The 27,192-nt window shown below is 45.8% G+C and overlaps 1 protein-coding gene across 2 annotated transcripts in view; it reads left to right on the top strand.

Annotated features, from left to right (window-relative positions):
• LOC147461354 (NAD kinase 2, chloroplastic-like) overlaps positions 1-27,192 on the top strand; it is a 55,948-nt gene that overhangs the window by 21,338 nt on the left and 7,418 nt on the right. The window contains exons 3-8 of one of the 2 annotated variants that reach the window (XM_086508919.1): positions 2,204-2,325; positions 2,621-2,762; positions 2,851-3,075; positions 3,175-3,249; positions 7,295-7,396; positions 7,480-7,694. In XM_086508919.1, coding sequence (XP_086365045.1) covers positions 2,204-2,325; positions 2,621-2,762; positions 2,851-3,075; positions 3,175-3,249; positions 7,295-7,396; positions 7,480-7,686 — 873 coding nt within the window. In that variant the 3' untranslated portion in view covers positions 7,687-7,694. Of the gene's footprint in view, positions 1-2,203; positions 2,326-2,620; positions 2,763-2,850; positions 3,076-3,174; positions 3,250-7,294; positions 7,397-7,479; positions 8,064-27,192 lie in introns of those variants that run through there. The other variant, XM_086508918.1, reaches the window with a different exon arrangement.

The raw sequence follows: 27,192 nt of genomic DNA, 5'->3' as shown, positions 1-27,192 counted from the left end.
GATCTCCTAGATTATCATCGTCATGCATATTAGTGTCAGCAGCATCCGTGGTGCCCTGATTTTGATCTACGTGCTCAAAATCAAAAGTGTGGGTAGGTGGGTTATCCTCGCTGGCCATGGTAAACACACACTAATGTAAAGAGAGAAAAAAAAAACGTCAACTTGTACCTTGTAAAGTTTGAAGTCTTTGTGGTTTGTATGCTCGGCGATTTGCGTCGCATGCGAACCTCACCTTGCAGAAATTGTAGCGCTTCATGTGTCGTTCGTCGTAAGAACACCTTTGTGGATTCTTCACAAAAACTCGTCGTTTTTGTGAAGGCTTTTGTTCACTTTGAAGCTACCTCCTTGAGGAAAAAGGAATAGGTCCATGAAGTGAAAAGGAAGGGTGAAACTACTTTCCTGAAGTTTGAATTTTTCCCTTTCCTTCTAGCTTTCTTGTCAACACAAGTATGCTATCTTTTCTTGTTATACACAACAAGGCTCAATAGTTTGATGCTAAAGTGTTGGCCTCTTACCCTCATGGGGTGGGTTCAACCCTCCTTCATGCAAGGGTTAAGCGGGCGTTCCTACGCGCGCAGCCAACGAAGCCTTCGTAGCCTCAGTGCCGTAGAGTTGCCGGTCGAGTTTGCCTTGGTCGCCCACCTTAGTCGTGCACTTTAGAGGGCGTAGGTGAGGCGGTCGTCGCGGCTGGCTGTCGTTGTTTGTCTGCGCGTGCCGCGCACAAAAACTGTGCCTGCCTTCTTTTTGCTGCACAGTGGAGATGTCGCTGTCTACGAATCGTGGGAGAGAAGCAGCACGTCGCATGCACATGCAACCCACTTTTGTCCTTTCCCAAAAATAGCTCGGATACTAGTGAAAGGGCGGTGGTAATGCGTGTACTAGTCTCCATCCAACCATGCTATCTTATAGCCTCCCCCTAGCGTACACATTGTCCGGCCGTGCTGGTGGCCTTACCCGTAGGACCCATGTCCTTACACGAGCCATATGCACTAACCGCTACGCCTGCATGCGTTCGTGAATTATAGGGGATCCGAGTTTGTCATATTGTAAATGCGGGCCGATTAGTAAATTCGGTGCAAATTTGTAAATTCAGGCAGACTAGTAAATTCGGGGCAATTGTCGAATCTGACGGTCCATGATTGGCGCGCCCCGCGTTTTCCTCCTCCACCATTGCTCCCATTTAAGCATGCCCGTGTGATATAGTGATGAGGGGGGCGGGGCTGCAGAGGTAGAGCGAGAGAGCGTGAGGGGGTGGGGTGGGGCAGTAGAGAGTGCAGTAGGGCGCGCGACGGGGGCAGGGCAGCAGGGGGAGACCGCGAGGGGGGGGGCAGGGATGCAGCAGGGCGCGAGGGATGCAGCACAGAGAGAGAGAGAGAGAGAGAGAGAGAGAGAGAGAGAGAGAGAGAGGCCGAATTGCTGACGTGGCTAACTGTACGGTGGTGATGATGTGGCACACGGATTTTCCAAATCCCAGCGGGGAGTAGCTGTTCTGCATCAGTTATAAAGCAGTTGACTTTTTGAGTCTTTTAGGGCTCCATGTTTTTAGCAGGACTTGCTTTTGAGGGTGCCAGATTTTTGTACCAGTTGCTTGGGCCTAGTGCCTATAAATATGTGCCCTGGGGTTCACTTTTGGCAGATCAGTGCATGGTTGCATAGTTGTAGAGTGAAATCCCATATTGTGTGACTTATGAACGAAAAAAGAAGTACCGAAAGCGCACCAAACTTTGGGGCCATTGCTTTTGGAAATGGGACTCCGCCACTTCGGGTTTTGACTACAGTTTGTTTTCAAGTTCAAGTGTTATCTATTTTCAGTTTTGTTCGTGTCTCTGCTGTGGCTCTATCGCTTGCCAATAGCTTGCCGGCTACAGTGGTATTAGAGTTTCTGTCGATTCTTCTTGTGCGGAGGATCCAGTCTGAAATTATGAACTTATAGTTACTAGTTAGTAAATTTTCTTGAATCATGATACAAGAGAGCTTTATCATGTTATCAATTATCAGTTTTGTTTGTGTCTCTGCTGTGGCTTTATCGCTTCGCCAATAGCTTGCCGGCTACAGTGGTATTAGAGTTTCTGTCGATTCTTCTTGTACGGAGGATCCAGTCCGAATATGAACATATAGTTACTAGTCAGTAAATTTTTTTGAATAATGATACAAGAGAGCTTTATTTTTCTTCTTGCTATAATTGTGTGCACCCTAACTGCAGGTGGCATCATTTTTACATTACAAAGAGGGAATGAATGTCATTGTGGAACCTGATGTTCACGACCACTTTGCAAGGGTTCCAGGGTTTGGCTTTATTCAAACATTTCACATCCAAGATACAAGGTTTACTGCCTCTGCTATGCATCGTTTAGCTCTGGAAATAGTGCTACCTCAGCAATTAATGCACATGCATACTAATGAATGCGTGTGTACGTATGGCCCTGCGCATCAGGCATGCTCATGCACACGAGCACAACACAAAATGCACATCTGCTTGCTCAGAGAAGAGATGCATGTATTACAGGCATGTATGCATGATGGGTGCATCCTTACTCGATCACTCAAAGATATGGAGTTTTATGCAGACCTTGCTTACAAACAAGGATGCACTGATAATGTTAGGGATATGTGTTCACAGCAACCTCCATCAAAGGATTGATTTTGTGGTTTGCCTTGGGGGTGATGGAGTGATCCTTTATGCGTCGAACATTTTCCGAAATGCAGTGCCTCCGGTTGTATCTTTCAATCTAGGCTCCCTTGGATTTTTGACTGCACATCCTGTAAGTGATTCTTTTTACCCTCAGGAGTGCTTCAGTGTTGAAGTTGCCATTTCAAAAACTGCATGATGAGAAAAGGCATATTGGGCAGTTTGATGATTTTATGCAAGATCTGAGGGCTATCATTCATGGTAATACAATGGTGGAAGGTGTGTACATAACACTTCGAATGCGACTGAGGTGTGAACTTTTTCGAAACAGCAAACCGGTCCCAGGAAAGGTTTTTGATGTTTTAAATGAAGTAGTTGTGGATCGAGGATCCAATCCTTATCTTTGCAAAATCGAATGCTATGAACGTAATCGGCTAATCACAAAGGTAGTTCTTGTTTCCAGCTGCGTCAACTTAATAATATTTAGTTGTGTTCAGTTCTTGGCGACAGTAAATTTGGTAATTAGTAGTAATGCATGACAACAGGTGCAAGCTGATGGGGTGATTGTGGCAACACCTACTGGAAGCACAGCTTACTCAACAGCTGCAGGTGGATCTATGGTGAGTGACGCCAAAAACATGTTTTAGGAAGTGCCATTTAACTACTGTTTGCAAAGGGTATGTCTTACTTTGATTAGGTTTCATACCAGACCCCAGCATAGTATAATGAAGATTGTTTTGTTTACCAAAATGATGCTATCTTTATTTAGCAAGTTTTTAACCTTTTGGCTTTGTGACTGCACATATATTTAATGATGTTTGCCAAAATCAAAACATATGTAAGTTTTGCTATGCACATTTTGTTGAGGTATCAAGCTCAAAAACACATGGTTTGCCTTAGATAAATTTTCACCTACGTTAAAGTGTCTGTACGATATAAATAAGACTGTAAAATTGTCAATGTCACGTGAATGAGGTGGCAACCATCAATCTTGATCAGGTAGATGAAATCAGTGGGAGGTCCAGGTAGGATATCACTGGTAAAGATGCTCGTCTGCCACGGATGCTAATGTATGCTAGATTGGCCGTCATTTATGCTATATTGTACCATCACTTATGTTTAGAGGCCCTTGTCGTTTGGAGTTGTGAAGAAGAAGAAATTTAAGCCTCCTCTCTTTTTGTGTGCGCTCTTTTGGGTATGCACTTGCAAGAGTTCAAAATTTCTCTTCCTCGGTCTCTTTACATAGGATCAGTGCCCAATTGTGGTTGAGGATCTTTGTGTTGCATATAAGAGCAACAAAATCAGCTGCTTGAGGTAAGAGCTTCTCTCTTTTCTTCTGTTACTACTAAACTCCCTTTTTTCTGGAAGGTATTTATTTTTATCTGCAATGGAGGTCGTTTTTGTGTGTCTTGTTTAGCCCTTTGGATTGCAGCCATGCAGCAAGATTTTAGGTTTGGGTGTGGTTTGCCTTAGCTAGAGTACGTTCTCATGTGAGGGCTAACAAAGACTGGTTGTGGTTGCAAGAAACTCGGTTCGTGGTAAAGCAATCATAATAAGTGCATGGTTTTATAGTGGTGTGATGCAACTTATTGAGTGTTGTACGCATGTTGAGGTCGCCAGTTCTGTCAATTTTTGTATATTTTCATTAAATAATTATTCTAGGTCTTTGTGCAGATTTTTGATCATCTCCAAACATGTCTGGTAATGATCAAATTGACTAGATGCTTTTAGAGAAGTCTAGTGATAGAGAGGGGGGACTCTTGGAGGGGGGTTTGGGACCCCTTTCGGTGTTAGTCTTCTTCTCTCTATATCACTCACACAACCTTCACTCACAGTTATCATTCTCTCTCCTCTCTCTAGTCTTTTGTACATCTCTCATATGAAGTAAAAGGAACCTTGAGTGCGCACTAAGCACTCATCCTGAGTTATCAACATAAATCACTTCGGCTGCTCATAACATGATCAAATAGCACTGTACTAGGCCTAATCGTAATTGTCCCACCATGAGTTGCTGCCCAAGAGCCAATGTAAATTCTATCTAATCTCTCTAGCAAGCGACCTGACTGTCTCTTTAAACCCCACGAAAACTGCAAGGAATGTGGAGTGCAAGTCTAGGATGGAACATGCCAGACATCTGTAACAGAAATTGCAAAAAGGAATTTGTCCGAAGCATCTCTCTCATGTGGCGCAATAGGTGGCAACGTGAGAACTGCCAAGCTAGTGGAGCACTAGCCATGAAAGAGAGAGGAACATGGGGAGGTGGTGGGGTGTACAAAAGTGGAGGCGGAGATGTAGGAGCGACATGTGGAGGGGGTGGTGAGTGGGGGTGCGTGGTATATGGTGGTGGTGCCGGAGCAGCAATGGGAGAAGGTGGAAGAGGAAGAGGCACTTGTGAAAACGGTAAAGGTGGAAAATCTGTCTCCATGGCAAAGTGGGGAGCAACAGCTCGAGTGGTGGCTGTAGGTGCCTGTGGTGCCGGAGGTGGATGGCGCGGAGGATAGAAGGTATATCTAGTAAAGGTTGGTGCGGAGTATCTGAAACTCGGGAGACAATGTCTGCTGAGATGGTGCCGCAGGAGGCTGCTGCAGATGTAAGGTATGACTATGAGTAGCTCTCTGCCAACCCTCCATGGCTCCCTGAGGTGGGGGGTGCCGGGGCTCAGGCCGACAGAGAGGCTGGGTAGGGCAGTCACAAGCTGCAAAACGCAGATGGTCAATGCTGAAAATGCAGCAAATTTGTCGAGAAAGCAAGGTTGAAAATGATGGGGCTGATGCGGCAATGAATGGGAAGTAGATAGGGTTCTTGACTCCAGCGATGGGGCACTAGAGGGAAGAGGGTGATGGCTGCCAGGATGTGCCGGTACAGCTCTAGGAGGGTGTTATCAGGCTGAAAATGCCAGGCTCAGGGAGGGCGACAGCCTTGGGAAAAATGCATGGATGGATGTGGGCGACATTGCCCGTGTAGAGTTTTTCTTGCTGAATCTTTGCCACCAAGCCCTGGAGTTGGAGCTCGAGTATAATAAATCCTCTCCTCGAAACTAGAAGAGTAAAGAGTAGAAATGTAGATTGCAACTGCTCCGGGATCTCTTGTCCAGAAGAAGAGCTTGCCTACTGCATGATCTCTTGTCCAGAAAAAGAGCTTGCCAACTTTCAAGGTTGGCAATGGACTGATTTCCTACATGTTAATATTATCTAGTCTCTTGATCAAAGAGACTCGATGAGACCAACTTGTATCCTCAATACTGATGTCATCATCTAATGCAATAGTTAATTACAGAAGTTGAGAACACCAAGAGAAATGAGAACACCTAAAACCTTAATTTCACTACTATAAAAGACAAACCATTGCATGGGTTTATAAACCATGAAAGAGGGTAGTTGTGACTAATAGGTGTGATAGGAGTTGGTAGGTAGCTGAGATTGGAGTACTTTCCAATTAAGATCAAGGGCAATTTGTGCTAGGGGTTGAGAGAATTGGGAGGAGAGATGAATTTACAACCTTTAAAGTACTCTCTTGATCTTCTTGTATTGTGGAGATTGTAGGTCTTGTAGAGGTCGCCCCCTAAATCTCACACAGCGTCTTGATGCAGTGACTAAAATGGCAACTTTGTAGAGTTGAGTCTTGAGATAATCCCAAGTTACTGCATTAGAGTCAACATCGTTCTCTGTGCAATGGTCTCTTCACCAAGGCTTGGCCGTCTTTTCTAATTTGAACTTAGCAATAATAGCCTTGTTCTCTATAGATGAATGAACCGAATCGAAGTAGTCGTCCATGCGCTCAATCCAATCTTCAAGAAATTTGCCCACATCCTTGCCTTCCCCGCTAAGTTTCCCAGGTTGAGACTTGCAGAGCATAGCATCGATGTCCCTATCAATGATGGTTTGTTGAGGTACAATAGGCGCTTTGGCATTTGTAGCGGTTGCATTTCCTCTAGGAGGCATGGTAACTTACTACACCATATCAACCAAGGTCATTCTTAGTACAATATTCTAGTCCACTCGAAGTCCCTCTTAGTAGTATGTAAGCCATGTCATTAAACATACAGAAGTATAAAAAAGGGTGTGAGAGCAATGGATGGTCTTTTGCCATCACGGGGTCATTCAGTGAGGTTACATGCATGTGTCAGTCCAGCGCTCCCTTCAGTCTAACCCTAGTGCCTGCTTGAATTCAGGTGGATTTGAGACTCAAGACACAGCTCTTAGCGGTTCAAGGACAGCAGTGTTTGCAGAGCAAAAAGATCCTTTGTTCAGTAGCAATTTCAGTGCCTCCATCACCCATCTTTCGTTACCTGTGCATGTACATGGCCCCACCCGCTGTACATGTGCTCACTTCCAATCTCACTCATGCACCTGCTCTTCTTTGCACATGCTCCTGCTCTCATTCTCAACCTCTCTTTTTGACCCACGCTTATGACACTGCAAGCCCAGATCCCGTTTCCACTCTGTCCTTGTTCCGCATATCACACTTGCAACACTCTCTAGTACCTTCATACTGGATGCTTCTAGAAGATGTTAAGTGTGTAGTACAGTTTGCTAGTCGAGAAAACATGTGATAAACACCTATTGTGCTTGATAATGTAAAATTGCACATGACTGACATGCGTATGCGAATTATTGTGTTTGGCAGAAATTGCGGGTCCGTTACTTAATGATCTTTATGTTGCAGGTCCATCCAAATGTTCCTTGCATGCTTTTTACTCCTATTTGTCCACACTCTCTCTCTTTCAGGCCTGTTATCCTTCCTGATTCTGCCCTATTGGAGCTGAAGGTATGTATGTGGATACATGTAATTTGCCACAGGATTCCATTCTTGAGTCTCTAACATTTCGACATCAATTTTACTTTTTGTAGGTCCCAGAGGATGCACGCAGCAATGCCTGGGTATCTTTTGATGGTAAGAGAAGGCAACAGCTTTCTAGAGGCGATTCTGTACGGATCTGTATGAGTCAACACCCTTTGCCAACCGTGAACAAATCAGATCAAACAGATGATTGGTTCCAGAGTCTTGTTCGCTGTCTAAATTGGAATGAACGGCTGGAGCAAAAGGCTCTTCCATGATGAAAGTGGTAATGTTGCTGTCTTTCATTCTTCATAAAGCAGCTGACAGAAGCAAATTGGTCAGATTACTACGTACGTGGTTATTTTGCTGTGGCGAAGGAAAGACATGCCTGTACATTTCTGTATTTGTATATTTTGTCCTGCTGGTTTGCAACCATTGCCTGGCATGACATGTATATTATTACTGTAAAGTTGAGTCCATTTAGACTCTTTTTTTGTAGGCTGATTGCTCATAAGTGATGAGGGTCAAAAATGCGACCAGCAACACTCCTGGGGGTACCATTATTATTTACTCATAAGTGATGAGGGTCAAAAATGCGACCAGCAACACTCCTGAGAGTACACATTATTATTTATAATTTATCGATTCTTTTAAAGGCATAGTTTCAACCCTTTTTGACAGTTTTTTTAATACCAGTAATGTCTACCAATCCTGTCATTCGGATAATCAAGCTTTTCATTGTGTTGGTTGTCTTGTCAAAAATGAACTCTCCTGTAGACAGGACGGAGCTATGCACAAAGAAAGCTCTCTTTGGTTTAGGTTTAAATTCTCTCATGAGATACAGGTAGCTTTTATTGAGTTTTAGGTGCTTTGCATCGCCATTGGCAAGAGGAAAGACCTATTCGTCAGGAGCTGTAAAACTGGAGAGCATGGCTCAACAAATTTAGTTTTGTCTGTGTTGGAGAGGAGCTGTGGGCTGTCTATTTTTCTCTTTCTGCTCTTTTTTTTCCCTTTTTTTTTTGGGGGGGGGGGCAGACAGTCCTAGATGACACACCATGCAACCTCCTAGAGGAATCCATGGCCAGATTGATCTGTTGCAATCGGGTGAAACCGTCCGTTTTAAATATGCCAGTGAACTGGGTGGGAGCTTGGGCAAGCTTGAAAGTTTCTCTAATATTTGGAAGCTCACTAAATGTACTGACTGTGCTGGAGGGCAAAGTTCACAAGCAAGTTTGTGAAACAAAGTAAAATGTAGTGGTTGTAAATTTGGTGCTTCTATCTATTTCACGAGTTGAATTATTGTTTTGATGCCGCTCTCTCCAAAGATACATCTTTACTCAGTCCAATTTTAATTTACATCTAGCTCACTTGATTCATATATAGCTACGATTGACCGACTGTCATTTTCTATGATTGCAATGCCTCGATCTACTTGTAGACCCCATTTTGAGAAGTTCTTGTGAATTGCTTGATTTCTAGGGGAGAGAGAGCCACTATTGTAAACATATTTTCTGGAGCTTTGGAGGCTACCTCACAGTGCGGTGAGATCTCTCTGCGGGGTGATGGGCCTTTATCAGAGTTTCAGACTCTCCTTTCATGCTCACCACCTCGGTATTGAGGCATAGCATGGACTTCATTCAGTGTGGTGGGCAACAGCGGGAGAATATAGTACACGCAACCACTAGTGTATGGAGGTTGTGGATTAGGGTGGTTGACCTTGAGTCCATTGTCGTGGCACCTAAAAGAGTGGTTTTGGCCAATAATAGATGAGGAAGACCTAGTCCTACCTCTCTTGAGTACACCTTGCAAGCTGGTTGGCAATCTTGTGATCCATTAGGCGCACCAAGCTACACGGTTGAGACTGTGGTTACATGCCAGCCTATTTGTAGGGTTTGTTACCACTTTCCACCGAGATCTATTGAAGAGTATGGCTGTTAAATGGAATAACTGTTTTGCATGGCTGACAGTCCATGGCACTCTCCCTTGTGGCACATGGGCAAAGCACACGTCCATGCTCCCTCCTCCCTCGTGTCTCAAATGTTCTCTTTGACCTCGAGTCTATTCGACATGCCTTGCTGTGTTGTCTGTGGGCCATTTAGTATGGAAAGCCATTCAGTAGGTTTTGTTTAGGGCTACGGCTGGTTTGGATATTGGCTATGTTTCATGGGGCACAACCAGCTGGCTTCCATCACTTACGTGGGATGTCATCTCACCTTTAGTGGGAGGTGGACGATGTCATTTTTCAGTACACTCACGATACACTAGAGGTGTGCCTTACCAGCAGCTCCATTTTCAGCCACTGTTTGAGATCTGGGTTTCACAATTCTTGTAGGCATCGTTGCCTCGTGTATTTGGGAGGTACCCTATTCTCATGTTCTGAGTACAAAGCCTTTCTCTTCTTCACATACTTCTGGCGATCTTGCCTGACTGCTTTCACACCTTCCGCAATTTATGGGATTGCTTGGGGAAAATGGGGAAGCCCAGGAACCGTCAGGAGAATGATCGGAAGCGGTAAACGTCCTCCGAAACAAGGAAAGCCAGACTGAGCAGTCTGCACTGTAGAAGCTACCGTAAGCTGTAGCAGTCACCGATAGACAGCACGGACCACCACCGGATGGTGTCCTGTCCGTACGTAGGGTAATCCAAGATGAGGGGAAAGCCAGACTCAACAGTCTCCGCTGTGAAGGGCCTTTGAGAAGAGGTGTGGTCACACCAATCTGTCTGCACCGTGATCATCCTGTTGAAGTAGAGAAGCCAGATTGAGAATTCTGCGCTGTGAAGATCCTCTGTGAAGAGAAAAGGCCAGACCAATTTTTCTATGTCCTCGTGCCTATATCTCCTGCCTCCAATCCTCCTTTGTCAACAAAAAACAGACTCCACGTCAACAACGCCACCAAACCGCGACTCGGTGTGGCTCTCATGTGAATGAGATGGGAGTGGCCTACTGCCCAGGTTGGGGGATAAGTCTGTTGTAAGGTTATCGAGGGTGAGTGTAAGCAACTCTGAAGGTAGCAATCCAAATGATTAGGAGTGTAGAAGAGCAACTACACTACCATCCAAGCCAAGCTCCGAGTGACTCTGAATATAGTCGTGGGATGCCTGATCTCCTGCATCTTGCGGGTAAACCCTCCAAGAGAGTCCAAAGCACTGAAGTCCTACTCCAATCTGTAGATCCAAGCAATGAACCTGTCCAAGAAGAGATCCGAGATCCTCTCTCTAAGTCCATGTAGATGCTCCTGCATAAGCAAGTGATTTGACGTGTTGAGGTCAAGTGGTAAGTGTCTGTCCACCAAAGATGGTGGTGTCTTCTCTGGGAATGTGGTGATCCCATATGCCATGAGCATGGCCATATCTCGTGTGAACTCGTCTGATGAGTGCATAGGTGTGTCCATAGCATAGTAACAGGGGACGTCCTTTTTCGGGCTTCCCGTCCCCACTTTTCCGTCCCCACTTGCCGTCCCGCTCTCTTTTTTACACTAAAAATCCATTTCAGCCCCGTCCCCTGTTCCCCGTTCCCCCGTCCCGGAATGCGTCCCTTGTGACTAACCCTGTACGGAGGCTTATTTGGTGGGCTACTGCCTGGCACCAAATCTATCGCATGGTCCTCGGGTCTCTCTGGCGGTAATTGAGATGGTAATGAATCGGAGAAACAGTCACTATACTGTTGTAAAAACATTGACCTTTCTTTATCTAGCACAGATAAATTTGATTCATCACAATCTGACACTTCACGTGCAAAAACCAAGTACGCAGAAAGATGCTTTTTCATTACAGAAGTAATAGCAGAAGCTGATACAGTAGGAATAGACTCCCCTTTAAGCTTTACATCCAGAATGTGAGTCTTTCCCCTGCTCTGTACAGTGATCTTTTTGTTGTAGGCATCCATGATTCCCTGTACACGAAACAACCAAGGAATACCTAACAACACATCACATCCGTCCAGTGGCATGATGTAAAATTCTTCAGCATCTACATAGGACTGGATATGTAGACGCAACTTTCCAATGATGGGTGTCACAGCCTCTGTATGGCCAGGACATGCCAAACCTGCCTCTGCTGTATACCCCATCTCTTCAGGTCTGATTCCCAACTTTGAAGCCAATTCTGGGGAAATGAAGTTGGATTTGGCACCTGGATCAAAGAAGATAAGTACTGTTTGATCCCTGACCTTTCCCCATGCTCGGCAAAGCTCACTTGCATATGAATTTGGCTTGTCGCCCACCATATCTAGCACTAGACCAGCCATGGGCTTCTTTCCTTTCTTGTCTTCGTTGTCATCAGAATCAACTGGCCTTTTCTTTGTAGGACAATTGTAAGCAATGTGGCCAGGCTGCTCACATATAAAGCATTTGTTCTCTGTCCTAAGGACCTTCTTTTGCTCTTCTGACTTGCGAGGAAAACGTCTTTTCCATTTCTTTGCTGGTCCTTTTTCTGATTCAGCCGTAGCTTTGTCTTTCCCTGCGTTGGCTGACTCCTGAGTCCCTTTGGGAGCCTCATTGGGAACGTGCTTCTTGGCTGAATTTTTCTTGCCTGATCCTGCCTTGATGCCAGTGTTAAATTCACAATCTTCTCCCTTGAGCAAACCATTGCCAGTGTTTGCTACCTCGATGAGCTGCGTCAAAGTAGTGACTTTTGTCTTCGTGGAGTATTTTCTCAATCCTTTGGGTAGGCCACAACAGTATTTTTCAATCTGTTCTGTCAATGGCACAAACCTATAGGAAGTTACTGGAAGTAGAGCTTTCCAAAACTTCCGATTGTAATCATCTAGATTTCTGCAAGTGGCAGCATTTAGCTGGTGCCATTCTGTCATGACATCTGCTTTGAAATCATCAGATAACCATGCTGCTGCAAAAATCTGCTTGAAGTAAATCCATGTGGACGGAGCTTGCCCTTGAAGCAATAAAGTTGTCCACCATTGTCCCGCATTCCCTGTCAAGAAAGTGGCTGCCTTGCGGACCTTTGAAGCCTCTGTAAAGTTTCCCCCTGCATAGGCCTTGTCAAACTGCTGGAGGAATGAAAGAGCCTTCTTCCTGTCATCAAACCCTGTAAAGGTCGTGAAAGTCACACCTTTGCCACCTTCTTTGTACGGAGTTGGCTTCTCCAGCGGCGTTAAATTGTCATATGGAAGTGACTGAAACATGGGAACACTATTAGGGTTCATCTGTGTTCCTTGGCCGCTATTAACTTGACTTGGAAATGCCATATTTGGCTGCTGATTTGTAATTCCAGCCATACCAAAATTTGCATGTGGCATCCCAAATTGGCCCTGAGTGCTCTGAAACCCTGGTTGCATACCCATGACACCATACATGGGGTTAGGCATCATCGTTTGAGCACCCCCAAACACTGTTCCTGGCGTGTAAAACTGATTTCCAGGTGCATGACCAGCCATGCTCTGGAATACGGATCCACCTCCAAAATAGCCAGGGTGTACTGAAGGTGGTGGGAAGACTTGTTGCATAGCCTGTAGGTTGCTTCCCTGCCCATTAGAACCAGCTATAGGCTGCTAAAAGGTGGCGGGCTGAACTGGTACAGCTTAAAAGACTGGCATCTCAGCCACCTGTTCTTGCACCTTAGGCACAGGTTGTGGAGACTGCATGTTCTCCGTCAAGTGTAAAGGTGTTTCCATTGACTGTGCGGTATGAATCACCTGTGCTCGAGCCTTAACAGGCTTTTGAATATGATCCAGTGACCCAACTTGCTGAGACGGAACAGGAGGTTGCAGAAAGGCTAAAAACCTCGGGTTCTGCATTACTTGCGTGAACATAGCCACAGCAGTAGCCAACTGGGTCCTGAATATATCGTCATCTGTCTGTGGTGGTCTTGAGGACTCACCCACTTCATGTGTCTGTTGACCCTGTGAAGAGGAAACCTCTTCAGTCACATCATCTGGTCTGTCAGCCATAATTGCAATTCCCTGTGTCTGGTCTATGATCCCCTGTGTCTTCAAGCCCAATCTGACCAAGGCTCACTTCTATGGGAAAAAGTGATTTAATCCCGTCGATGGAACCATGAAACCGGCCTGTTCAATCCAAAAAGGGCGGTAGACTTTACTTCAAACCTTTATTTAGCTTTCACCCATTATTAGTCGTCTATTTTACCTGTACTTTCAAGACACAAGAGAGGGGAATGGGATACAGATGCTAGAATGCACCTGTATGAGAAGATCGACACCAGATTGGCCCCTAATTAGGCGCCCCTTTCGGTATTTCTTTATTCTTTAAAAGAGGGAATAAATGCTGTAGATCCCTACAAGCTGCCCCGCACAAACTTGGTTGAATTTCAACTGTTCCGGCCTGATTTCGGCAGCATAACTGTACTAGGACCCTTCACAGTCAGTATTCCCACGCATTGACTGACTTTCCCGACGCATACGGGCACTTTGCAAAACCTGGCGAGAATCTGCAGCACGCTGAATTCTCTGTTTTCAGCCCTGAAAATGCGCCAGATCACCTGTACAGCGGTCCCCTTGCGTCCCCGAACCTCCTGGGGGTATCAGGGTCCGTTTAGGGCCAAAACCCTAAACCTGCAAAAATACACAGCAGGCTGTAATTCACTGTTTCGGGCTCCGTTTCGCGTGCCGGTCGCATCCTTAGCAAGTCCTCGAGCTCCCGCACCTGTAGGGCTACTTGCCCTTTGAATCGGACGAGATTTCTGGCGTGAAACCTCTCCGAATTCACCTGTACCTGCGGGGGGATTAGCCGCTAGCTAATCCAGTACCTGTGCAAGAGGCTCTTGCCTCGGCAATCGCGCATGAACCCACACAACTGTACATTGGTCAAATGAAGAGCCCACTAGAGGGGCATAACATACTGCCAAAGGGGAGAGAGAGGGCAGTGTGTAGCGTGCAGGGCATCACTCCTGGCACCGCACTGTGCATAAGAGGGAAAGCAAGCACTCCATAGCTCTTAACCTGTGACAGAAACTTGCAAAATGAGCCTCCCAGCTATAAATCACGTTTTTGCCTTCTCTATAAGTAGTAAACTGGCCTCATAGTGCCAAGTGTCACTCATTTATGCATTTTCCCGCTTTAGACCCTCGGGTCTAAAAATATCTCACCTGCAGCCTCTGTTGACTTGGCCACAGAGTAACAAAATGATCCCCATGTCAAACTGCACGTAATGACGCGAAGACATTTTCAGGTCCCAAAATAGCAGTTCCCTAAATTTTAGGAGATGCTGCCATTGTATCTTTCTAGGTCATCCGACCCTCTTTGTACACTGCGGCCACATCCGGAACTGAAATGTAGCCTCTGTAGCAAAGGATTCCACTTTGGCTAGTCAATGATCCCACTTGGCTAACCATAGTCCTTGTCCAACCTTAGTGCTCTCTTGCCCTCAGGCCTGGACTCCCTCTGGACAGTTCCACACTAGCTATGCAATGCAGGGCAGTTAGATTTCCCGAGGGGTGTTTCCAAAAAGTGAAAGTAAATAGATAATAAGAAAGAAATCAACAAAAAGGATAGATAGTAGTCACACGCTGGTGACATACCCCCCTCTTGAAATCTCAAACGTCCTCGTTTGCATCTATGTCATACACCTGTCGACACATATACGACACATACATGCTCATTGTCAACCTTGGTGTATTCAACACCTCGTCGACTCATGTATTGCCTGCGTGTGAACCCTGTCCCAATGACATAGTGGTAGCTTCGCACTCTGCCATTGCTTTGAGTCACTAACTTTCCAATGACAAAATGGTAGCTGCACATTTTGCCACTGTCTTATAGTACACGTTGGATCCCGTAACACTTTCGAGCATACCCAAACCGACAGTTTAAGAATGCAGTTACACATGTACTCTTCAATAGAAGCAATCACTGCATCCTTGACAAACTGACAAGAAATACTCACTTCTATAGCACTAACCAAACTGTTGGACATTTTATAAGAGCAATTGCCAAACTGACAATCTGTACAGCTCTAACATTCATGTAACAGGTATTTGATTTGAGCTCACTTTAAATACCATGTACATCATTTGTTTCAGAAGCCATTGTCACACTGACAATCCATTTAGCTTTGAAACTCAAGGGGTCAAGGTAGGTTGCAAATCGAAGGCTTCCAGGTAAAGTGATAACACAGTTGGTGACTCTGCAAGTTCACCTTCTTCCATCCACTTAGCATCCATTGGTGGATAGTTTCTGAACTTTACCAAGTAACGCCTAGCAACCTTGCCTTTCACTTTCCTTTCTTTGTGTGCCAAAATCTGTTCAGGGACCAAGATCTCGTCAAGTTCCTCGACTTCCGGCTGATCTTCAGCTGGTATATCTTCTGGCACATCACCCACATAGGGTCTGAGAAGACTCACATGAAACGCATTGTGAATCTTCCAACTGTCAGGCAATTTTAGCCTATATGCAACATCACTGATTATGTCGCATACTTGAAAAGGCCCATAGTAACGCATGCTGAGCTTTGGAAACAGTCTTTCCTTGCCCTTCATCTTCTTTAACCTTGCCTTTTCAAAGCGTAAAAGCACCCAATCACCAAGTGAATATACCACTTCACGACGGTGACGATCAGTTGCTTTCTTTTGCTTTGCCTGAGTCCTTTCTAAGGCCACTTTGACCTTCTTGTACATTTCATCCATGTCCTGAACATACTTATCTGCTTCAAATATCTTGTCCTTTGTATGCAGTATGGGAGGAACTTTCTTGCCACCTTCAACTATCTCAAAGGGTGCCTTGCCAGTTGATGAATGCATTGCATTATTGTATGCATACTCCACCAATGGCAAATACTGCTCCCACTTTCCTTTATGCTCTGACACATAGCACTTCAGCAGATCTAGGACAGTAGAATTTGCCTCTTCTGACTGCCCATCTGTTTGAGGATGAAATGACGAAGAGAATTTGAGCGTAGTGCCCATATTCTCAAACAAGCCTCTCCAGAACAAACTTGTCATGCGTGGATCACGGTCGCTAACAATCGACTGTGGCATGCCATGATACTTGAAAATATTGCTCATAAACAAGCGTGCCATATGATCTGGCTTTATCTTCTTCCTGACAGGAATAAAATGAGCCTGTTTGCTGAATCTACAGATAATGGTCCAAATACCATCGTTTCCTGTCTGCGTTCTCGGAAGATCAAAGATAAAATCCATAGCAATACTTTCCCATGGTTTATCTGGAATAGGTAGTGGTTGCAATAACCCTGGTGCCTTTTGCCTGTCAAACTTGACCTTTTGGCATATTAGGCATTCTCGCACAAAGGCATCCACATCCCTTCTCAATGTAGGCCAATAGAAGAATGTCTCAACCGCTTTAACTGTAGCATCGATACCACGATGCCCTGCATACGGTGGGACATGACTCTCTTCCATAACTTTGCGTCGCAATGGCTTTGTGACACACAATCTGCCATGCATCATCATGAACCCGTCTTTAAGAAGATAGTGTTCATGACGTTGTCCATCCATTAGTTGCTCGAAGACCCTTGCAAAATCTTCATCATTTGCATACTGTTCTCTCATATCATCAAGTTCATGATGATAAGGAATCGACACAGCTGAAATTTGTGGCTTCCTAGACAAGGCATCAGCCACAACGTTCTTCTTGCCTTCCACATGCACAATCTGAAAATGAAACATGGACAAAATATTTGCCCATCGCATATGCTTCTCAGATAACTTTGTCTGTGTCAAGAAGTATCGCAAGGTTTGATGGTCCATTTGGACAACAAAGTCTGCACCTAGCAGGTAGTGTTTCCAACTTAAGAGCACATGAATCACAGCCAGTAACTCTTTCTCATAGACCTGCATGGTCATCTCTGGCCCTTGCAAAATTCTGCTCTCATAAGCTACTACCCTGCCATCTTGCATTAGCACTGCACCAATGCTACTACCGCAGGCATCACACTGGACCACAAATGACTTCCTAAGATCTGGCAACACAATGACTGGATTTGAAGTCATCTTTTCCTTTAAGAGATTAAAAGCTGAAATCTCTTTCTGTGTCCATCTAAAGGTGACTGCCTTCTTTTGAAGAGCATGTAAAGGTGAAGCAATCTCATCGAAATTTCGGATAAACCTTCTGTAATAGGAGCATAGTCCCAAAAAGCTTCGGACATCATGCACCGTCTTCAAATTTGGCCATGACTTGATCGCTTCAACTTTTGCAGGATCCATTCTGACACCATCCTTTGAGACAATGTGTCCCAGAAAGTGGATCTCTTCCAGAAAAAATTCACTTTTCTTTGCATTGATGAGCAACCTATCACTGCGTAGCTCTTTGAACACAATGGCAAAGTGATGCCTATGCTCCTCTTCATTCTTTGAGTAGACTATCATGTCATCAAAGAATGTACCAACAAACTGCTGGTGTGGACGGAAAATTCTGTCCATCATCCTATTGAACGTAGCAGGAGCATTTGTGAGACCAAAGGGCATCACTAAAAATTCATAAAGGCCAAACGTTGTTCTAAAAGCAGTCTTGTGCACATCCTCTGATCTAATGCGGATTTGATGGTACCCACTCTTTAGATCTATCCTGCTAAACATACCTGCTCCTTCTAATTTGTCCATAATATCATCAATTCTAGGTATAGGGAACCTATTCTTGATGGTATTCTTGTTCAGTGCACGGTAGTCGATGCACATACGCCATGAGCCATCCTTTTTCTGCACCAACAACACTGGAGAACAGAATGGAGATGAACTGGGCTAAATCAGCCCCTTTTCTAACAACTCCTGTACTTGGCCCATTATCTCTTTCTGCTGAGCCGCACTAACCCTGTACGGAGGCTTATTTGGTGGGCTACTGCCTGGCACCAAATCTATCGCATGGTCCTCGGGTCTCTCTGGTGGTAATTGAGATGGTAATGAATCGGAGAAACAGTCACTATACTGTTGTAAAAACATTGACCTTTCTTTATCTAGCACAGATAAATTTGATTCATCACAATCTGACACTTCACGTGCAAAAACCAAGTACGCAGAAAGATGCTTTTTCATTACAGAAGTAATAGCAGAAGCTGATACAGTAGGAATAGACTCCCCTTTAAGCTTTACATCCAGAATGTGAGTCTTTCCCCTGCTCTGTACAGTGATCTTTTTGTTGTAGGCATCCATGATTCCCTGTACACGAAACAACCAAGGAATACCTAACAACACATCACATCCGTCCAGTGGCATGATGTAAAATTCTTCAGCATCTACATAGGACTGGATATGTAGACGCAACTTTCCAATGATGGGTGTCACAACCTCTGTATGGCCAGGACATGCCAAACCTGCCTCTGCTGTATACCCCATCTCTTCAGGTCTGATTCCCAACTTTGAAGCCAATTCTGGGGAAATGAAGTTGGCTTTGGCACCTGGATCAAAGAAGATAAGTACTGTTTGATCCCTGACCTTTCCCCATGCTCGGCAAAGCTCACTTGCATATGAATTTGGCTTGTTGCCCACCATATCTGGCACTAGACCAACCATGGGCTTCTTTCCTTTCTTGTCTTCGTTGTCATCAGAATCAACTGGCCTTTTCTTTGTAGGACAATTGTAAGCAATGTGGCCAGGCTGCTCACATATAAAGCATTTGTTCTCTGTCCTAAGGACCTTCTTTTGCTCTTCTGACTTGCGAGGAAAACGTCTTTTCCATTTCTTTGCTGGTCCTTTTTCTGATTCAGCCGTAGCTTTGTCTTTCCCTGCGTTGGCTGACTCCTGAGTCCCTTTGGGAGCCTCATTGGGAACGTGCTTCTTGGCTGAATTTTTCTTGCCTGATCCTGCCTTGATGCCAGTGTTAAATTCACAATCTTCTCCCTTGAGCAAACCATTGCCAGTGTTTGCTACCTCGATGAGCTGCGTCAAAGTAGTGACTTTTGTCTTCGTGGAGTATTTTCTCAATCCTTTGGGTAGGCCACAACAGTATTTTTCAATCTGTTCTGTCAATGGCACAAACCTATAGGAAGTTACTGGAAGTAGAGCTTTCCAAAACTTCCGATTGTAATCATCCAGATTTCTGCAAGTGGCAGCATTTAGCTGGTGCCATTCTGTCATGACATCTGCTTCGAAATCATCAGATAACCATGCTGCTGCAAAAATCTGCTTGAAGTAAATCCATGTGGACGGAGCTTGCCCTTGAAGCAATAAAGTTGTCCACCATTGTCCCGCATTCCCTGTCAAGAAAGTGGCTGCCTTGCGGACCTTTGAAGCCTCTGTAAAGTTTCCCCTTGCATAGGCCTTGTCAAACTGCTGGAGGAATGAAAGAGCCTTCTTCCTGTCATCAAACCCTGTAAAGGTCGTGAAAGTCATACCTTTGCCACCTTCTTTGTACGGAGTTGGCTTCTCCAGCGGCGTTAAATTGTCATATGGAAGTGACTGAAACATGGGAACACTATTAGGGTTCATCTGTGTTCCTTGGCCGCTATTAACTTGACTTGGAAATGCCATATTTGGCTGCTGATTTGTAATTCCAGCCATACCAAAATTTGCATGTGGCATCCCAAATTGGCCCTGAGTGCTCTGAAACCCTGGTTGCATACCCATGACACCATACATGGGGTTAGGCATCATCGTTTGAGCACCCCCAAACACTGTTCCTGGCGTGTAAAACTGATTTCCAGGTGCATGACCAGCCATGCTCTGGAATACGGATCCACCTCCAAAATAGCCAGGGTGTACTGAAGGTGGTGGGAAGACCTGTTGCATAGCCTGTAGGTTGCTTCCCTGCCCATTAGAACCAGCTATAGGCTGCTAAAAGGTGGCGGGCTGAACTGGTACAGCTTGAAAGACTGGCATCTCAGCCACCTGTTCTTGCACCTTAGGCACAGGTTGTGGAGACTGCATGTTCTCCGTCAAGTGTAAAGGTGTTTCCATTGACTGTGTGGTATGAATCACCTGTGCTCGAGCCTTAACAGGCTTTTGAATATGATCCAGTGACCCAACTTGCTGAGACGGAACAGGAGGTTGCAGAAAGGCTAAAAACCTCGGGTTCTGCATTACTTGCGTGAACATAGCCACAGCAGTAGCCAACTGGGTCCTGAATATATCGTCATCTGTCTGTGGTGGTCTTGAGGACTCACCCACTTCATGTGTCTGTTGACCCTGTGAAGAGGAAACCTCTTCAGTCACATCATCTGGTCTGTCAGCCATAATTGCAATTCCCTGTGTCTGGTCTATGATCCCCTGTGTCTTCAAGCCCAATCTGACCAAGGCTCACTTCTATGGGAAAAAGTGATTTAATCCCGTCGATGGAACCATGAAACCGGCCTGTTCAATCCAAAAAGGGCGGTAGACTTTACTTCAAACCTTTATTTAGCTTTCACCCATTATTAGTCGTCTATTTTACCTGTACTTTCAAGACACAAGAGAGGGGAATGGGATACAGATGCTAGAATGCACCTGTATGAGAAGATCGACACCAGATTGGCCCCTAATTAGGCGCCCCTTTCGGTATTTCTTTATTCTTTAAAAGAGGGAATAAATGCTGTAGATCCCTACAAGCTGCCCCGCACAAACTTGGCTGAATTTCAACTGTTCCGGCCTGATTTCGGCAGCATAACTGTACTAGGACCCTTCACAGTCAGTATTCCCACGCATTGACTGACTTTCCCGACGCATACGGGCACTTTGCAAAACCTGGCGAGAATCTGCAGCACGCTGAATTCTCTGTTTTCAGCCCTGAAAATGCGCCAGATCACCTGTACAGCGGTCCCCTTGCGTCCCCGAACCTCCTGGGGGTATCAGGGTCCGTTTAGGGCCAAAACCCTAAACCTGCAAAAATACACAGCAGGCTGTAATTCACTGTTTCGGGCTCCGTTTCGCGTGCCGGTCGCATCCTTAGCAAGTCCTCGAGCTCCCGCACCTGTAGGGCTACTTGCCCTTTGAATCGGACGAGATTTCTGGCGTGAAACCTCTCCGAATTCACCTGTACCTGCGGGGGGATTAGCCGCTAGCTAATCCAGTACCTGTGCAAGAGGCTCTTGCCTCGGCAATCGCGCATGAACCCACACAACTGTACATTGGTCAAATGAAGAGCCCACTAGAGGGGCATAACATACTGCCAAAGGGGAGAGAGAGGGCAGTGTGTAGCGTGCAGGGCATCACTCCTGGCACCGCACTGTGCATAAGAGGGAAAGCAAGCACTCCATAGCTCTTAACCTGTGACAGAAACTTGCAAAATGAGCCTCCCAGCTATAAATCACGTTTTTGCCTTCTCTATAAGTAGTAAACTGGCCTCATAGTGCCAAGTGTCACTCATTTATGCATTTTCCCGCTTTAGACCCTCGGGTCTAAAAATATCTCACCTGCAGCCTCTGTTGACTTGGCCACAGAGTAACAAAATGATCCCCATGTCAAACTGCACGTAATGACGCGAAGATATTTTCAGGTCCCAAAATAGCAGTTCCCTAAATTTTAGGAGATGCTGCCATTGTATCTTTCTAGGTCATCCGACCCTCTTTGTACACTGCGGCCACATCCAGAACTGAAATGTAGCCTCTGTAGCAAAGGATTCCACTTTGGCTAGTCAATGACCCCACTTGGCTAACCATAGTCCTTGTCCAACCTTAGTGCTCTCTTGCCCTCAGGCATGGACTCCCTCTGGACAGTTCCACACTAGCTATGCAATGCAGGGCAGTTAGATTTCCCGAGGGGTGTTTCCAAAAAGTGAAAGTAAATAGATAATAAGAAAGAAATCAACAAAAAGGATAGATAGTAGTCACACGCTGGTGACATGGCATGCAAATGAAGTGTTAGGTGTAGGCATGTTTCCCGTAGTGGTTTGAGGAGCTAAATTGGGTACGGTTTACATGTGGTGAAGTTAGGGTTATCCTAACAATCGCCCCCTTAAGCCTAACTTCATCACATCATGCCTAGATCTCAATGGATGCAGTAGGTCATAATTCATACAAGGCACTCCAGATAATTCATGGGTTCATAATTTGATGGCATCATAACATGATTCAAACTGGATACGTCATACTATGGTTCACCTTTTGGATACATCATGTAGTGGCTTAGAGGGTATTTGCAAACCTTTTATAGTACATCAATGACGAAGAGGGCTTGTAGTGGCTCCTCTTCTTCTTCTTCTTCTTCATCATTGGTGAGGTTGACGTTGCCTTCATCCCTGTTTTGGGTCTTCTTGAAACATCTTGAAGGTGTATGCCCAAGCTTTCCACAAAGGGTGCATGCTTCGACCTTACTAGATTTGTGATTGCGCTTGCCACAATGTTTGCACTTCGCCTTCTGTGTAATATAAACTCTATTTGATGTAGAGTTGTCGTTAGAGTGCTTCTTCTCTTCATCTTGAAGTGAATTAACCACATCCTCAAACTTAGGTACAAGTTCCTTTTCTTTAATTACTATGACTATGTGGTCATACTCGAGCGGAAGTGCTTGGAGCAAAACTGCAATTTTGTCCTCATCATCTACCTTAGAATCTAGGGACGCAGACTGAGTGCAAATGGATTGAAGCCTATTGATAAGGCTAGCTAAATCTTTATTAGCATCCATCATGAGTCCATAAAGATGCATTTTAAGGCTAATTTTGGAGTTTTAGCCTTTGCACCAAACATTCGTGCCAAGGATTCCCATGCTTGTAATGAAGTGTCGCATTCATCTATGTAATGAACATGATTATCATCTAATGCAATGATAATAACGTCTAGGGCTTGCTAGTCTTTTGACACAAATTGTGCATGTGTGCCTCGTGTCATAATGCTCTCCCCTTCCCCAATTGGCTTTACAACAGCCCATAGATTCTTTTTCATCAGGTACCCTTTGATTTTAAGTTACTAGGTGTGAAAGTTTTGGCCATTGAACTTGTCCAGTTTCTTGGTGCTCATAGTGTGGAGCGGTCTTACTTGAGAGACTTTCTCAAGCAATTGCCAGTATCTAGATTTCTCAATTACAAAGATTTAGGAGTTGAGAACTTTGTTTACCAGTCTTAGAGCATAGATGCGATATGCCTCGTTGCTGTTGTTTTCTGCAACTTTCTCAATTGACGGTAAATTTGCAATCGATTGTCGAGGGTTCTCTTTTATTTGCCAAAAATCTCGATATTGCCGCCTTGTTGTTTGTATCTTTAAAGTGTCAGGTTGATTCGATGAAGCACAATTGCCTCTTTCCATGCAATTGCCTTCACAACCGCAGTGAAGCTAGTTTGAAGAGCAAAGGAGCCAAAGGGTGACAACCTGCTTGAATTCAAAATGTTGGCCCATAACCCAATATGCACGGGGCCAGGGCTAATGAGTGGTGCAGTCCGAGCCATCGGAAATGAGGCCAAGAAGTTGTTGTGATGATGTGAGAACGACCGCTTGCAAAAAAATAAAAAAAAATAAAGTAGATGCTCGCAACCTGGAGCTGACTAGTCTGCAAGGGCGACGGGTGGGTGCCGCCAGGAGAAACGCTGGGGACATCATCCTTGGGTGCTCACCACAGTTGGTAAAGAATGGGGTATGTCGAGTAGAAGCATGAATAGTGTTGTTGTATGTAAACTCAGCCAGGGCTAGCAATTCTACCCAATTGTCTTGATGATAGTTGATTGTGCATGGGAGATACTACTCTAGAACTTGATTCACCCTCTCAGTTTGTCCATCACTTTGTGGATGATTGGCTGAAGAGAGGTTAATCTTTACTCCTAGAAGCTGGAACAATCCTCTCCAAAAGCTTGATATGAAGTGTTGCCCTTGATCCTAGACAGTGTCATATGGAAGCCCATGATAGTGGTAAATACCCTTAAAGAAAAGCTTTGCCCTTCCTTCTCGAATGAATGAAGGAGGGTGATAGTCTTGTCGTAGCTTGCGAACCTTGGTTTCGACAACTTCTTCTCCAAAGCGTGGTGAGAGAAGAGTGCCAATGAGACTAACTTGAGAAGCATCATCCGGGTAATGCTTATAAACACCCTCACTTGTTGCAAGAAGCTTGTAAACTTTGATCTTTGCCCATCAAACTTTTCAGGTGGGTTGACCTTGGGCTCCCTTTGTTTGCTGGACTAGTTGAAACCACGAGTGGATTTTTTCACTTACTAGCTTCACGTAATTCTTGGATTGGGGTTTGAAGCTCGTGCACCATTGGACCTAGCAAGTGTGGTTGCTCTACTTGTCCCACTAGACTAGCTGAAATCATGGTTGGATTTTGTCACATATTGGCTTCACGTAGTTCTTGGACTCGGCGTTGAAGGTCTTGCACCAGTGGGCTTGGCAATTGTGGTTGTTGTGTTTTCCATCGTGCATGTAGCTCTCGAATTTGTTTCCGCAACTTTTGCAAGGCTTGGCAATTGTGGTTGTTGTGTTTTCCATCGTGCATGTAGCTCTCGAATTTGTTTCCGCAACTTTTGCAAGCTGGATACTACACCTTCCAATATAGAATCCATGCCTCAGAAAGATTAAGAAGTGGAGTCTTGCCTAACTGTTATGAGCGCGTCTCAAGCTAGGAGGGACCGAGAGGAGATCCTCACAATATACAAGAGCTTGAAACTTGATCATGACCTGAAAGAACAGTTCTGTCTTGCACACTTCGTAGTCGCAATGTTGATTTTATGTTCTTATGGCACCCTTGGCCTATCCTTTATAGGCACGGTCCAAAAGCACCCCAAAAGCGACCTTTAATAATTACAGTTATTTTAACAAGTGCTCAAAAGCATAAAAATTAATTGCTAACAAAACTAGTGTATAAAAGCATTCACAGTCAATGCTTTCTTGTAAGTGGCACCAAAAGATCTCTGGCGTTCCAGACCCCATGTCAGGAGCCGTATGGCCTCCTGTGATTCATGCCGCATTTGCGCTTCAAATTATGTAGTTTTCACGCTGTCTTCTGTTGGCTCTTTTGGTCGGTCCCTCGAGTCCAGTTCGGATCTATCATCTTGCTCTCCTCTTCTGGTCTAGTCAGGTTATGCCACATCATCACTTTGTCACACCATTTTTAACTCTCTCCTTGAAATAAGGACAAAAATCACACCCCCTGTAAGCAAGCTTGCTCGGAGGAAGGAATTGTTTGTTCTGTTGAATGTTTTGCTAATTTTGAAATTGGTCCCTCGTCAATGTCTGCCCCCTCGTCATGCACGCGTAGGCTATCTCTCACCAACATGAAAGAGGCGCGCAGTTTTTCCATGCGCACACTTAGACACAAAAATATATGTGTACACGTGCCCACATGGACAAACATACAGGCTCATACCAACACATACACAAGCAGACAGACAGAAAGAAAGAAAGATTTATTAACTTGGTTTAGGGGCCAAAGTGCGCCTATGAGACAAATCAATATACATGAGTATGGTTTGGTTATGTTTTGCCTCTTCGAGGGAGGTTCCTAGTAGTATTCAGTTCTAGTATTTAGCTTGCATTAGTCTTTAAGAAGTTGTTGGGTGGCGTGCTCGCTGCTTGCTGCCACTCGCTCCCCCTCCCTCGCCAGCACCTGTCGCCTCCCCCCTTCCGCCATCGCTAGCTGCCCCCCCCCCCCCCCCCGGGGCCCTTGCGCTGCCAGCATTCAATGCTGCGCGTGCGCTGCCCCCCGCCTCCCCCTTGCCCCCCCCCCCCCCCCCCCCAGTCCGCCCCTCAGCTCGCTGCCACTCGCTGCCTGCCAGCCCGCTGCCCTCGCCCATTGCCGTTTCCAGCCCACCCCGCACCCCCTCCCCCCCGGCTCTCTTAATTCTCTACCATTCTCGCGCCGAAGGTTCCTGTCGATTGGCTCTGGCAATGCTGGTTTTTGGACAGTGCTCGTCGGGGCTTTTTTGCAGAGAAATTATTCTATCCGTTTCTTCTCCGACACAGCAGCAAACACAGATGGAGGCTCAAGCTCCGCCACAGAGGGACTCTGATGAAGTCCCCTCGCCCGACCCCACTGAGCTCACCATTCGACTTGCTCTCACTCCGACAGAGCAAGCAAGCCTAGCCGCAGAGGTGGATCGTCTGCAGGCGACTTCCGTCATCTGCAAGATTCTCGGCACCAGACCCAGCAGAGGAGAGCTGCGTGACCTTCTCTAGGCCTGCCTTCTTGTAGAGGTGGGCAAGATCTTGGATGTTCAGTTCCTTGGACGAGGCTACTATTTGATCGAGTTTGAGACCTCCGAGATGGCGTCCAAGGTCATTGCCATGAGCCCCTTGACCATCCGAGCAGTTCGAGCCCACTTTTGACAGTGGAGACATGGTTTTGACCCTGCTTCAGATGTTCTGGTAGAGGAGGCAGACCTTCCACATCTCCGTCTGCTTTCTTGGTTTGTGGAGGGAGTACCTACCACTTTTGTCCTGGATAGGCTTAGCGATTGAGACTGTCTTGGAGACACCTCGCACGGCAGCCTCAGTAGCTTCCAAGGCGGCCGGCATTCCCTCAGTTCGCGTTCTGGTTAGGGACGCCCACACTCTCCCGAAGGTCATCCTACTTCCTCGGGTGAGTGGGGGTTGGTTTAAACAGAGCGCGGAGTATTCGGGCCTCTTGAATCAGTGCTTCATTTGTCGACTGATGGGCCATCTTGCGAAGGCCTATCCACGGAGGAGGCCCCGACTTACACCACAGGCCCAGCCCCAGCCCCAGCCCCAGCCTGCAAGGACTGGCCAATAGCAGCAAGCAGAGGCCGAGAGCACACAGGCAGAGACACCCTCCGAGCCTGGGGCTCCAACGGAGGAGGATGGCAGCAGGTTCGTGGTCGACGACGGCAAGGGCCACAGCGACAGCCTGGCACTCAGAGTGGTCCTCAGGCGCCTACTCAGCAGCAGTGGGTTCCCACGGGGAACCGATTCGGTCCTCTTCAGCAGAATGAGGTCACTGCTCCAGCCTCCACCTCAGCTTCACCCTCGACGGCCCCCCCTCCCCCCGAGTTTCCCCCCTCCTCTTCAGCC

Source organism: Adiantum capillus-veneris, chromosome 3 (assembly GCF_014529385.1).
Source record: "Adiantum capillus-veneris isolate H3 chromosome 3, ASM1452938v2, whole genome shotgun sequence".
Taxonomy (NCBI): Eukaryota; Viridiplantae; Streptophyta; class Polypodiopsida; order Polypodiales; family Pteridaceae; genus Adiantum; species Adiantum capillus-veneris.
This window is presented reverse-complemented; position numbering and strand designations above follow the sequence as displayed.